At 42.9% G+C, this 12,500-nt stretch overlaps 2 protein-coding genes across 3 annotated transcripts in view; one reads left to right on the top strand and one right to left on the bottom strand.

Annotated features, from left to right (window-relative positions):
* srp54 (signal recognition particle 54) overlaps nt 1-6,819 on the bottom strand; it is a 23,904-nt gene extending 17,085 nt beyond the window's left edge. The window contains exons 1-6 of one of the 2 annotated variants that reach the window (XM_079692717.1): nt 6,664-6,819; nt 3,422-3,518; nt 3,022-3,120; nt 2,091-2,182; nt 1,686-1,770; nt 1,442-1,546 (exon numbers count right to left, since the gene is read on the bottom strand). In XM_079692717.1, the coding sequence (XP_079548843.1) occupies nt 1,442-1,546; nt 1,686-1,770; nt 2,091-2,182; nt 3,022-3,099 (360 nt within the window). In that variant the 5' untranslated portion in view covers nt 3,100-3,120; nt 3,422-3,518; nt 6,664-6,819. Of the gene's footprint in view, nt 1-1,441; nt 1,547-1,685; nt 1,771-2,090; nt 2,183-3,021; nt 3,121-3,416; nt 3,519-6,663 lie in introns of both variants that reach the window. The other variant, XM_079692718.1, reaches the window with a different exon arrangement.
* Nucleotides 6,820-7,486: 667 nt separating this feature from the next.
* LOC307046321 (uncharacterized protein) overlaps nt 7,487-12,500 on the top strand; it is a 9,551-nt gene continuing 4,537 nt past the window's right edge. The window contains exons 1-3 of the mRNA XM_079692723.1: nt 7,487-7,524; nt 7,648-7,803; nt 8,229-8,350. Coding sequence (XP_079548849.1) covers nt 7,503-7,524; nt 7,648-7,803; nt 8,229-8,350 — 300 coding nt within the window. The 5' untranslated portion in view covers nt 7,487-7,502. The remainder of the gene's footprint in view (nt 7,525-7,647; nt 7,804-8,228; nt 8,351-12,500) is intronic.

The raw sequence follows: 12,500 nt of genomic DNA on the forward strand, positions 1-12,500 counted from the left end.
GTGAACAGGTGAGGTGTGTGTGTACAGGTGAGGTGTGTGTGTACAGGTGCGGTGTGTGTGTACAGGTGAGGTGTTTACAGGTGCGGTGTGTGTGTACAGGTGAGGTGTTTACAGGTGCGGTGTGTGTGAACAGGTGAGGTGTGTGTGTACAGGTGAGGTGTGTGTGTACAGGTGAGGTGTGTGTGTACAGGTGAGGTGTGTGTGTACAGGTGAGGTGTTTACAGGTGAGGTGTGTGTGTACAGGTGAGGTGTTTACAGGTGAGGTGTGTGTGTACAGGTGAGGTGTGTGTGTACAGGTGAGGTGTTTACAGGTGCGGTGTGTGTGTACAGGTGAGGTGTTTACAGGTGAGGTGTGTGTGTACAGGTGAGGTGTGTGTGTACAGGTGCGGTGTGTGTGTACAGGTGAGGTGTGTGTACAGGTGCGGTGTGTGTGAACAGGTGAGGTGTGTGTGTACAGGTGAGGTGTGTGTGTACAGGTGAGGTGTTTACAGGTGCGGTGTGTGTGTGTACAGGTGAGGTGTTTACAGGTGCGGTGTGTGTGTACAGGTGAGGTGTTTACAGGTGCGGTGTGTGTGAACAGGTGAGGTGTGTGTGTACAGGTGAGGTGTGTGTGTACAGGTGAGGTGTGTGTGTACAGGTGAGGTGTGTGTGTACAGGTGAGGTGTTTACAGGTGAGGTGTGTGTGTACAGGTGAGGTGTTTACAGGTGAGGTGTGTGTGTACAGGTGAGGTGTGTGTGTACAGGTGAGGTGTTTACAGGTGCGGTGTGTGTGTACAGGTGAGGTGTTTACAGGTGAGGTGTGTGTGTACAGGTGAGGTGTGTGTGTACAGGTGAGGTGTGTGTTTACAGGTGCGGTGTGTGTTTACAGGTGCGGTGTGTGTGTACAGGTGCGGTGTGTGTGTACAGGTGAGGTGTTTACAGGTGCGGTGTGTGTGTACAGGTGAGGTGTTTACAGGTGCGGTGTGTGTGTACAGGTGAGGTGTGTGTGTACAGGTGAGGTGTGTGTGTACAGGTGAGGTGTTTACAGGTGCGGTGTGTGTGTACAGGTGAGGTGTGTGTGTACAGGTGAGGTGTGTGTGTACAGGTGAGGTGTGTGTGTACAGGTGAGGTGTGTGTGTACAGGTGAGGTGTTTACAGGTGCGGTGTGTGTGTACAGGTGAGGTGTTTACAGGTGCGGTGTGTGTGAACAGGTGAGGTGAGGTGTGTGTACAGGTGAGGTGAGGTCTGTACAGGTGAGGTGTGTGTACAGGTGAGGTCTGTACAGGTGAGGTGCGTGTGTACAGGTGAGGTGTGTGTACAGGTGAGGTGTGTACAGGTGAGGTGTGTACAGGTGAGGTGTGTGTACAGGTGAGGTCTGTACAGGTGAGGTGTGTGTGTACAGGTGAGGTGTGTGTACAGGTGAGGTGTGTACAGGTGAGGTGTGTACAGGTGAGGGGCTCACCTTGGAGCAGGTAGTGGTCTTCCCGCTGCCCTGCAGACCCACAAACATGATGACGTTGTTCTTTCCTTTGGTCGGAGTCCAGGCCTTCACACCGGGGTCCACCAGCTGCACACACACACACACACACACACACACACACACACACACACACACACATTAAACACACACATCACACAGGTGAGTCTGATCCATGTGTTCTTTGTATCTCTTGTCTCCGATCAGGTGTTGATCCGTCTCCTCTGACCTTGACGAGCTCCTTGAAGACAGAGTGCTGGATCATCCTCCTCTTGTTCAGACCGGAGGCCATCTCCTCCAGATCTATGGCAGCCCTGAAGGGACAAAACTCAGAGTCAGAGCCCCGCTGAGGACTAGACCAGGTTTAGTCTTCAGGTTTAGTCTCTAGACCAGGTTTAGTCTCTGGACCAGGTTTAGTCTCTAGACCAGGTTTAGTCTCTGGTTTACTCTCTGGACCAGGTTTACTCTCTAGACCAGGTTTAGTCTCTAGACCAGGTTTAGTCTCTAGACCAGATTTAGTCTCTAGACCAGATTTAGTCTCTGGACCAGGTTTACTCTCTAGACCAGGTTTAGTCTCTAGACCAGGTTTAGTCTCTGGTTTAGTCTCTGGACCAGGTTTATATTGAATACTGACTTGACGTTCTCTCTGAGCTGTTTGACCAGCCTGATGTTGACGTCGGCCTCCAGCAGAGCGGCACACACCTCCTTCAGCATGGCGTTCAGCACCTGACACACACAGACAGAGACACACACACACACACACAGAGACACAGAGACACACACACACACACACACACACACAGAGACACACACAGAGAGACACAGACACACACACACAGAGACACACAGAGAGAGACACACACACACACACACACACACACAAAGACACACACACACAGAGACACACACACACACACACACACACAGAGACACACACAGACACACACACAGAGACACACACACACACACACACACACACACACACACACAGAGAGACACACACACACAGAGACACACACACACACACACAGAGACACACACACACACAGAGACACACACACACACAGAGACACACACACACACACAGAGACACACACACAGAGACACACACACACACACACACACAGAGACACACACACACAGAGACACAGAGACACACACACACACACACACACAGAGACACACACACACACACACAGAGACACACACAGAGACACACACACACACACAGAGACACAGAGACACACAGAGACACAGAGACACACACACACAGAGACACACACACACAACACACACACACACACACAGAGACACACACACACACACACAGAGACACACACACACACACAGACACACACACAGAGTTAGATATATGCAGCATTTCCTCTCCACTGTTCCATGAACCTGTATCTCTTCCTCTGCTGAACACACACACTGCATTTAAAGGATAGCTGCCAGGGTTTCCCCTTAATCTGCTCCAGCTGTAGGGAGCCGTGTGTATAGTCTTCAACTCAGAGGTGCCCCCCCCCCCCCCTCTGAGTATATAAATGTATGATTCAATGTACCTCCTCATTGATGATGGTGGCGTTGCTGAGCGACCTCAGCGCCGACGTGATCTTCCTCCCCAGGTCGGCTAACACCATGGTGGCGGCTGGAGCTAACCCTGAAACACACACACACACACACACACACACTTCAGGATGATGTCACAGGAAACACACACACACGTCAGGATGATGTCACAGGAAACACAATATAACCTCAATTATCAGAAATGAGTGGAAGTATAGAACTCGTTAGCCCTCATCGTGTGAGAAGTGTGTGTGTTAGAGCAGAGATGTTCGTGTTAGAGCAGAGATGTGTGTGTTAAAACAGATGTGTGTGTTAAAACAGATGTGTGTGTGTGTTGCTCACTCACCGTGTGTCTGTTAGAACAGAGATGTGTGTGTTGCTCACTCACCGTGTGTGTGTTAGAACAGAGATGTGTGTGTGGAGGGGAGCCCCCTTCTGATTGGCTCAGTGAGTCAGCTGACAGGTGAAAACGCAGCTCGACACACACTTCCTGTTTCAGAGGAGAGAAGAAGAAGGGAAGTTTTAGGGAGGTCTTTGAACGCAACACAATGACGCGCTTAGAGACACGACGACCAATCAGAACACTGCAGGTAACCATAGCAACAGGACTGATGGAGACACACCTGAGTCCTGATGTTCCTCTGAGAGTCAGGTGAGAAGAATACAGTGTGTGTGTGTGTGTGTGTGTGTGTGTGTGTGTGTGTGTGTGTGTCTGAGTGTGTGTGTGTGTGTCTGAGTGTGTGTGTCTGAGTGTGTGTGTGTGTGTGTGTGTCTGAGTGTGTGTGTGTCTGAGTGTGTGTGTGTCTGAGTGTGTGTGTGTGTGTGTGTCTGAGTGTGTGTGTCTGAGTGTGTGTGTCTGAGTGTGTGTGTCTGAGTGTGTGTGTGTCTGAGTGTGTGTGTGTGTGTCTGAGTGTGTGTGTGTGTGTGTGCGCGCCACAGTTACGGTCCCTACACACGGCGGCGTGCGTTGACTCTTCAACGCTTCTGTCCATTCACTTTGAATGGGGTGATGTCACGCTTTGCCGAACTGCATTGTGGGAGCAAAGCGTAGCTTTTGTCACTGTGTTCTCTGCAAAAGTAGAGCAACGTTCTACTTTTGAAGCTTCGACGGAAGCGTCAGCCAATCAAATCCCACTTATGCAAATCTGCCAGTACAAGCGCTAGCCAATCAAACCGCGTGAATGCTGGGAGAGACACACCGCAGGTCATTTCCTCATATGCCAAAAAAAGGGAGGAGAAATTAATCGTAGCGGTGGGAAATCACCCGGTGCTTTATGATCAGTCCCTGTTCATCTACCGGGATACAAACCGGAGGAGCCAGGCATGGAGGGAGGGGGAGTTTATATCCAGTGTACTTCGTTTGAATGGGCAGCTAGCAGGCATAGACAGTATTTAGCCAGCATGGAATGTTGCGTAAAATAGCACCGTAGACATTAATGTCATAAATGTTCATCATATAAAGCGTGACATGTAAAACCTTTTATGGTTGGTCGCGTAAACTCCCCAAGCTCAAGACACGCCCACCGCCAAGCGGCAATGCACGCCGCCGTGTGTAGGGGCCGAAAGAAGGTGTTGTGATGGTTGTGATGAATAGGGATGAGTATCGTTAGGATTTTATCGATACCGGTACTGCTTATCGGTATCGGTATTTTTCGATACTCTTATCGATACTTTTCAATAATTTGGTGCTCAAAATTATAGACATGAATTCAAGATGTGAAGATTAAACAGTCATTGTATTGTAATTTTCTTGCAGAAATAACTGTATAACTTCAACATTAGCTTCTCAAAAGCAGACACGAATAAAAATAACTTAAAGGGGCGTGGCTCGCCCTGTCATGCTTTTTGGGGTTTTCCCCAGACAGAGGATGAAAAGAGGCATTTTTTTTAACATTTGTAAATCAGTTACATCTTCATCCAGACATTTCAAACTGACAACCTAGCTCGACAGGAGATCCTTAAAACATTGTCCTACAGTGACATCATGCAAAACTGTGATATGAAGAAATTGGTCAAAAGGCTAAGATGGCAAAAAGATAAAGGCGAGAACGTATATTATTCTGGATTGTACTTTTAAATCATCACAAAATAAATGATGTGCTGAACTGAAACACGTCAACATGTGTCTGAAGGTTTAAACATAGAACAACATATTTGAGCTTAAAATATGTAAATTCCTAGTAAACGACCAACAATTGCTGAACCATACATTGAAACGTTGACCTTTAACAACATTTAAATGCAGTTTTCCAATTCACAATGACATCTGTAAGTTTAACTGGTTTATAAAGCATTCAATGAAAGGCCAAATTATTCTAGGTGTAGTAGCTCACATTAATAGACTGTCAGTGTTAATAAACTAAAAAAAAGACAAGGCGATGTGCCTGCAAGACTGCACTCAGGTAAACAAAACATATTGCCCGTGCTCAGCAGCTAACATGCCTGCGAGCCTTTGCTCAGGTCACATTTACACACGGCGCGGCTGAAGCCCACTAGCACTAGGCTAGCAGTATCGCTAGCACTGTTTTAGATTCAATGAGTGTCTTGTTTGCAAATGTTTCATTAAGTTGATTGTGTCACCCCCTTTACAAGCAACTAAGTGAGTACATAGATTGCACCTTGCACTATCGCCACTACATTTTTTTAAAGTGCACCCAGACCTTCGATCACTTCGCTCTGTCCGTCATGCCTGCGGGAGTCTCACAACAATAATAAGAGCGCTGTTGAGAGAGATGACGAGTGGCATTTACAGTGGCCAATCAGAGGGGTCTCAAACGGATACATCACACAGATGAGGGTTCCCAACCAACAAGAATGGTTTAAAGTTAAACTAAGGAAGTAGACGTAACACATATACCGATAGCAGCACCGTTTTTCCAGCGGCTTAACGGTATACCGATACCGTCCAATCAGGTACCGGTATTGACTTAGTACCGGTTCTCGGTTCTCGGTGCTCGGTACCCATCCCTAGCTCTCAGTCATGTGATGATGAGTGGCCAATAGAAACTCGTCACATGTCATCAGTTTGTTATCACCAGAGAAACAGGTAGTATTTCATCAGGAAGTCATCACAAACTATGTATTCACTTGTAATGCCAGTCTTATATTTTCCACTTTACCCTGAACACAGAAACCATCATAAACGCATTCAGCTTCTTCTCTGCTGTAAAAACACTGATATGTTTTTAACTAAATTGCTTTGTTTTCCTAGTTTCAGGATAAAGACCCACATTAACCCTTTACACGTTCCTCTCACTTTAGTGGACAATCTTTGAGCACAATGATCACTATCTAACAGTTTGTAATACATCAGTTGTCTTTGGCCAACAGGCGACATATGGAAGAGTTTGAGCCCAGAAACACGACATGACAACACTTAGTAATCCTCTATCCTCTCATCTATAATCACTCTGATCGAGATATGAGTTTATAATCAGGCTGTTTGTAACGTTTACAGCTGTTTATAACGTTAGCTTAGCATTAGCTTCCCCGTCGGTGTAAACAGCAGATTAGCATTAGCTCAGTGTTAGCTCGGTGTTAGCGGTGAGTTAGCTTCTCCCGGAGCCCCCATAGAGCACGTTAGAGACAGAGGGGCAGACACAGAGCTCATTGGAGCAGACACGGAGGAGACTTACCGGCTGTTTGAGAGTTTGAGGATGAAACTGAAGCACAAACTCAGAGGAACGTCATCTAATCAGAACTGACCCGGAAACACTTCTTCTTCTTTTGCTGCTGCTGCTGGCGGAGAGCAGAGCTGTTTTTAAACAAAGCGCCGCCTGCCGTCCCGGAGGACAACGACTCATTGCTTATGACAGGAACCGGTTTAAATTTCACTGTGACTGCAAATCAGAGACTAAAACACGTTAAAATTGGTGTTTTCTAAATTCTGAGAAAAACACAAAGATCTGAGAAAAAGTTTTAAAAAAACCTAAAAAGTCAAAATTCTGAGTAAAAGTCAAGAAAAAGTCAAAACTCTGAGAAAAAGTCAAAACTCTGAGAAAAAGTTAAAACTCTGAGAAAAAGTCAAAATTCTGAAAAAAAACTGAAAATATACAAAATTCTGAGAAAAGAAGTCAAAAAAGTCAAAACTGATAAAAAGTAGAACAAATAAAAATTATGAAAAAAAGTCAAAATTCCGAGAATAAATCGAAAAAGAAAAAATTCTGGGAAACAGTCAAAATGTATACTTTTACTTTGTTGACTTTGTTTCTAAAGTATTTTTCAGGATTCAAATGTTTCCTCGATTTATTTTCTAATTTCTGAGAAAGTGAGAAAGATGCAGAGATATTTTTAATGTTTTATCCTGAATTACTGCCAAACATTAATTATGTCTGATCTTTGTTTTGATTTTGAAGTGTGAACTGTACTCGTGTCAATAAAGTTTTTTTAAAAACACAACTGCTTCCGAGGTCGGTCTTATTTCTTAAGGTGGACTGAACTATTAGTGTGGAGTAACGTGGTATCTTTCATTTAAATGAACTGTAACCTTCACCCAGGTATGTAACAGCTGCTCTCAAATGAACGACTGAAGTAAAGTTTAATATTTATAGTTGCATAGATTAATAATGAGTTATGAAAGGTGATAAACGTGAATGCTCAGGTTCCACCTTAACACGCAGACACGTTGCTTCACCATGAGCAGAAACTCAGAGAGACTGAAACACAGACAGAGTTGCAGATGGATCTGTGTGAGGCGAAGCTGGAGCTGAAGCAGCTTCTGAGCAGAGTGAAGAGCAGAGATCTGAGCAGACTGCTGCAGTGGGTCAGAGAGTCAGGTAAACACACACACACACACACACACACACACACACACAGAGACAGACAGACAGACAGACAGACAGACAGACAGACAGACTCTCTCACACACACACACACACACACACACACACAGACACACACACACACACACACACACACACACACACACACACACAGACAGACAGACAGACAGACAGACAGACAGACAGACAGACAGACAGACAGACAGACAGACAGACGGACAGTGTGTGTGTGTGTGTGTGTGTGTGTGTGTGTGTGTGTGTGTGTGTGTGTGTGTGTGTGTGTGTGTGTGTGTGTGTGTATACAGACTGTGTATACAGACTGTGTGTGTGTACTTGGTATTATGTATTCCTCACCAGTTTCAGCCACTTAAACACTTTATTAAAATAAACACTTGTTATTGTTTGTGTTTCTCCTGCAGACGATCTGGATGAGCTCCTGTCGGACAACAGGAGGAAGATCCTGCAGAGCATCTCTGAGGATCTGAGAGGGTCTCTGCCTCAGAGCGCCATGCTGCCCTCTGAGAGCACTGCCCTCAGCAAGGTACTGCTGATACACCTGTAACACACCTGTAACACTACTGCTGATACACCTGTAACACACCTGTAACACTACTGCTGATACACCTGTAACACACCTGTAACACTACTGCTGATACACCTGTAACACACCTGTAACACTACTGCTGATACACCTGTAACACACCTGTAACACTACTGCTGATACACCTGTAACACACCTGTAACACTACTGCTGATACACCTGTAACACACCTGTAACACTACTGCTGATACACCTGTAACACACCTGTAACACTACTGCTGATACACCTGTAACACACCTGTAACGCTACTGCTGATACACCTGTAACACACCTGTAACACTACTGCTGATACACCTGTAACACTACTGCTGATACACCTGCAACACTACACTACGTCATTTTCCTGTGGCTAATGCTTTTTCCCAAAGCATCTTACAATACGTGCTGCAGTCTACTTGCCAACCTTGAGACCTCAGAAATCGGGAGCATTTCAAAATCACCGCGGGGGGGGGGGGGGTCTAGTGGATCTCCGGAGCTGTAGATTAACATGAACATGCTGATTGTAGTTGTAAGTGCACGGCCTTGCGGCCTGCAGCCCCGTCCTTGATGGAGCACGTGTGTGGGCCGGAGTGAGCAGAGGGTGGAGTTATCCATTCTTGTTCTGTTTTCTGTGACGATCTTCCTCACCGTGCAGAACGCCCTCTCAGACTTTCAGTTCCGCGCGCTACTAACGAGACGCGCTGCCATGGAAACCAAACAATGGTGAAGCTGTATTAAAGTCCGAGTGGAAACAGTCCTGAGTAAATCTGATATTGTCAGAAATCGGGAGAAATTTGACCCGGGAGGAAACCGGGAGAGGGCAATGACACCGGGAGGGTTGGCAAGTATGACTAAAGTAGTCCTGTAATACTGCAAATACTACTGCAGATACTACTGCAGATACTACTGCAAATACTACTGCAGATACTACTGCAAATACTACTGCAGATACTACTGCAAATACTACTGCAGATACTACTGCAAATACTACTGCAAATACTACTGCAGATACTACTGCAGATACTACTGCAAATACTACTGCAGATACTACTGCAAATACTACTGCAAATACTACTGCAGATACTACTGCAGATACTACTGCAAATACTACTGCAAATACTACTGCAGATAATACTGCAAATACTACTGCAGATACTACTGCAAATACTACTGCAAATACTACTGCAGATACTACTGCAGATACTACTGCAAATACTACTGCAAATACTACTGCAAATACTACTGCAGATAATACTGCAAATACTACTGCAGATACTACTGCAAATACTACTGCAAATACTACTGCAGATACTACTGCAGATACTACTGCAAATACTACTGCAAATACTACTGCAAATAATACTGCAAATACTACTGCAAATACTGCTGCAGATAATACTGCAAATACTGCTACTGCAAATACTACTGCAGATACTACTACAAATACTACTGCAGATACTACTGCAAATACTACTGCAGATACTACTGCAAATACTACTGCAGATACTACTGCAAATACTACTGCAAATAATACTGCAGATACTACTGCAAATACTACTGCAGATACTACTGCAAATACTACTGCAAATAATACTGCAGATACTACTGCAAATACTACTGCAGATAATACTGCAGATACTACTGCAAATACTACTACTGCAAATACTACTACTGCAAATACTACTGCAGATACTACTACAAATACTACTGCAAATACTACTACTGCAAATACTACTACTGCAAATACTACTGCAGATACTACTACAAATACTACTGCAAATACTACTGCAAATACTACTGTAAATACTACTGCAAATACTACTGCAGATACTACTGCAAATACTACTGCAGATACTACTGCAAATACTACTGCAAATACTACTGCAGATACTACTGCAAATACTACTGCAAATACTACTGTAAATACTACTGCAGATACTACTGCAAATACTACTGCAAATACTACTGTAAATACTACTGCAGATACTACTGCAAATACTACTGTAAATACTACTGCAGATACTACTGCAAATACTACTGCAGATACTACTGCAAATACTACTGCAAATACTACTGCAGATACTACTGCAAATACTACTGCAAATACTACTGTAAATACTACTGCAAATACTACTGCAGATACTACTGCAAATACTACTGCAGATACTACTGTAAATACTACTGTAAATACTACTGCAGATACTACTGCAAATACTACTGTAAATACTACTGTAAATACTACTGTAAATACTACTGCAAATACTACTGTAAATACTACTGCAGATACTACTGCAAATACTACTGCAAATACTACTGTAAATACTACTGCAGATACTACTGCAAATACTACTGTAAATACTACTGCAGATACTACTGCAAATACTACTGCAGATACTACTGCAAATACTACTGCAAATACTACTGCAGATACTACTGCAAATACTACTGCAAATACTACTGTAAATACTACTGCAAATACTACTGCAAATACTACTGCAGATACTACTGTAAATACTACTGCAAATACTACTGCAAATACTACTGCAGATACTACTACAAATACTACTGCAGATACTACTGCAAATACTACTGCAGATACTACTGCAAATACTACTGCAAATAATACTGCAGATACTACTGCAAATACTACTGCAGATACTACTGCAAATACTACTGCAAATAATACTGCAGATACTACTGCAAATACTACTGCAGATAATACTGCAGATACTACTGCAAATACTACTACTGCAAATACTACTACTGCAAATACTACTGCAGATACTACTACAAATACTACTGCAAATACTACTACTGCAAATACTACTACTGCAAATACTACTGCAGATACTACTACAAATACTACTGCAAATACTACTGCAAATACTACTGTAAATACTACTGCAAATACTACTGCAGATACTACTGCAAATACTACTGCAGATACTACTGCAAATACTACTGCAAATACTACTGCAGATACTACTGTAAATACTACTGTAAATACTACTGCAGATACTACTGCAAATACTACTGTAAATACTACTGTAAATACTACTGCAAATACTACTGTAAATACTACTGCAGATACTACTACAGATACTACTGTAAATACTACTGTAAATACTACTGCAAATACTACTGCAAATACTACTGTAAATACTACTGTAAATACTACTGCAAATACTACTGCAAATACTACTGTAAATACTACTGCAGATACTACTACAGATACTACTGTAAATACTACTGTAAATACTACTGCAAATACTACTGCAAATACTACTGCAAATACTACTGTAAATACTACTGCAGATACTACTACAGATACTACTGTAAATACTACTGCAGATACTACTGCAAATACTACTGCAGATACTACTGCAAATACTACTGTAAATACTACTGCAGATACTACTGCAAATACTACTGCAAATACTACTGCAAATACTACTGTAAATACTACTGCAGATACTACTACAGATACTACTGTAAATACTACTTTAAATACTACTGTAAATACTACTGCAGATACTACTACAGATACTACTGTAAATACTACTGCAGATACTACTACAGATACTACTGTAAATACTACTTTAAATACTACTGTAAATACTACTGCAGATACTACTGCAAATACTACTGTAAATACTACTGCAGATACTACTACAGATACTACTGTAAATACTACTTTAAATACTACTGTAAATACTACTGCAGATACTACAACAGATACTACTGCAAATACTACTGTAAATACTACTGTAAATACTACTGCAGATACTACTGCAGATACTACTGTAAATACTACTGTAAATACTACTGTAAATACTACTGCAGATACTACTACAGATACTACTGTAAATACTACTGTAAATACTACTGTAAATACTACTGCAGGTACTACTGCAGATACTACTGTAAATACTACTGTAAATACTACTGTAAATACTACTGCAGATACTACTGCAGATACTACTGTAAATACTACTGTAAATACTACTGCAAATACTACTGTAAATACTACTGCAGATACTACTACAGATACTACTGTAAATACTACTTTAAATACTACTGTAAATACTACTGCAGATACTACAACAGATA

This window comes from Notothenia rossii (genome assembly GCF_949606895.1).
Source record: "Notothenia rossii genome assembly, chromosome: 7".
Taxonomy (NCBI): Eukaryota; Metazoa; Chordata; class Actinopteri; order Perciformes; family Nototheniidae; genus Notothenia; species Notothenia rossii.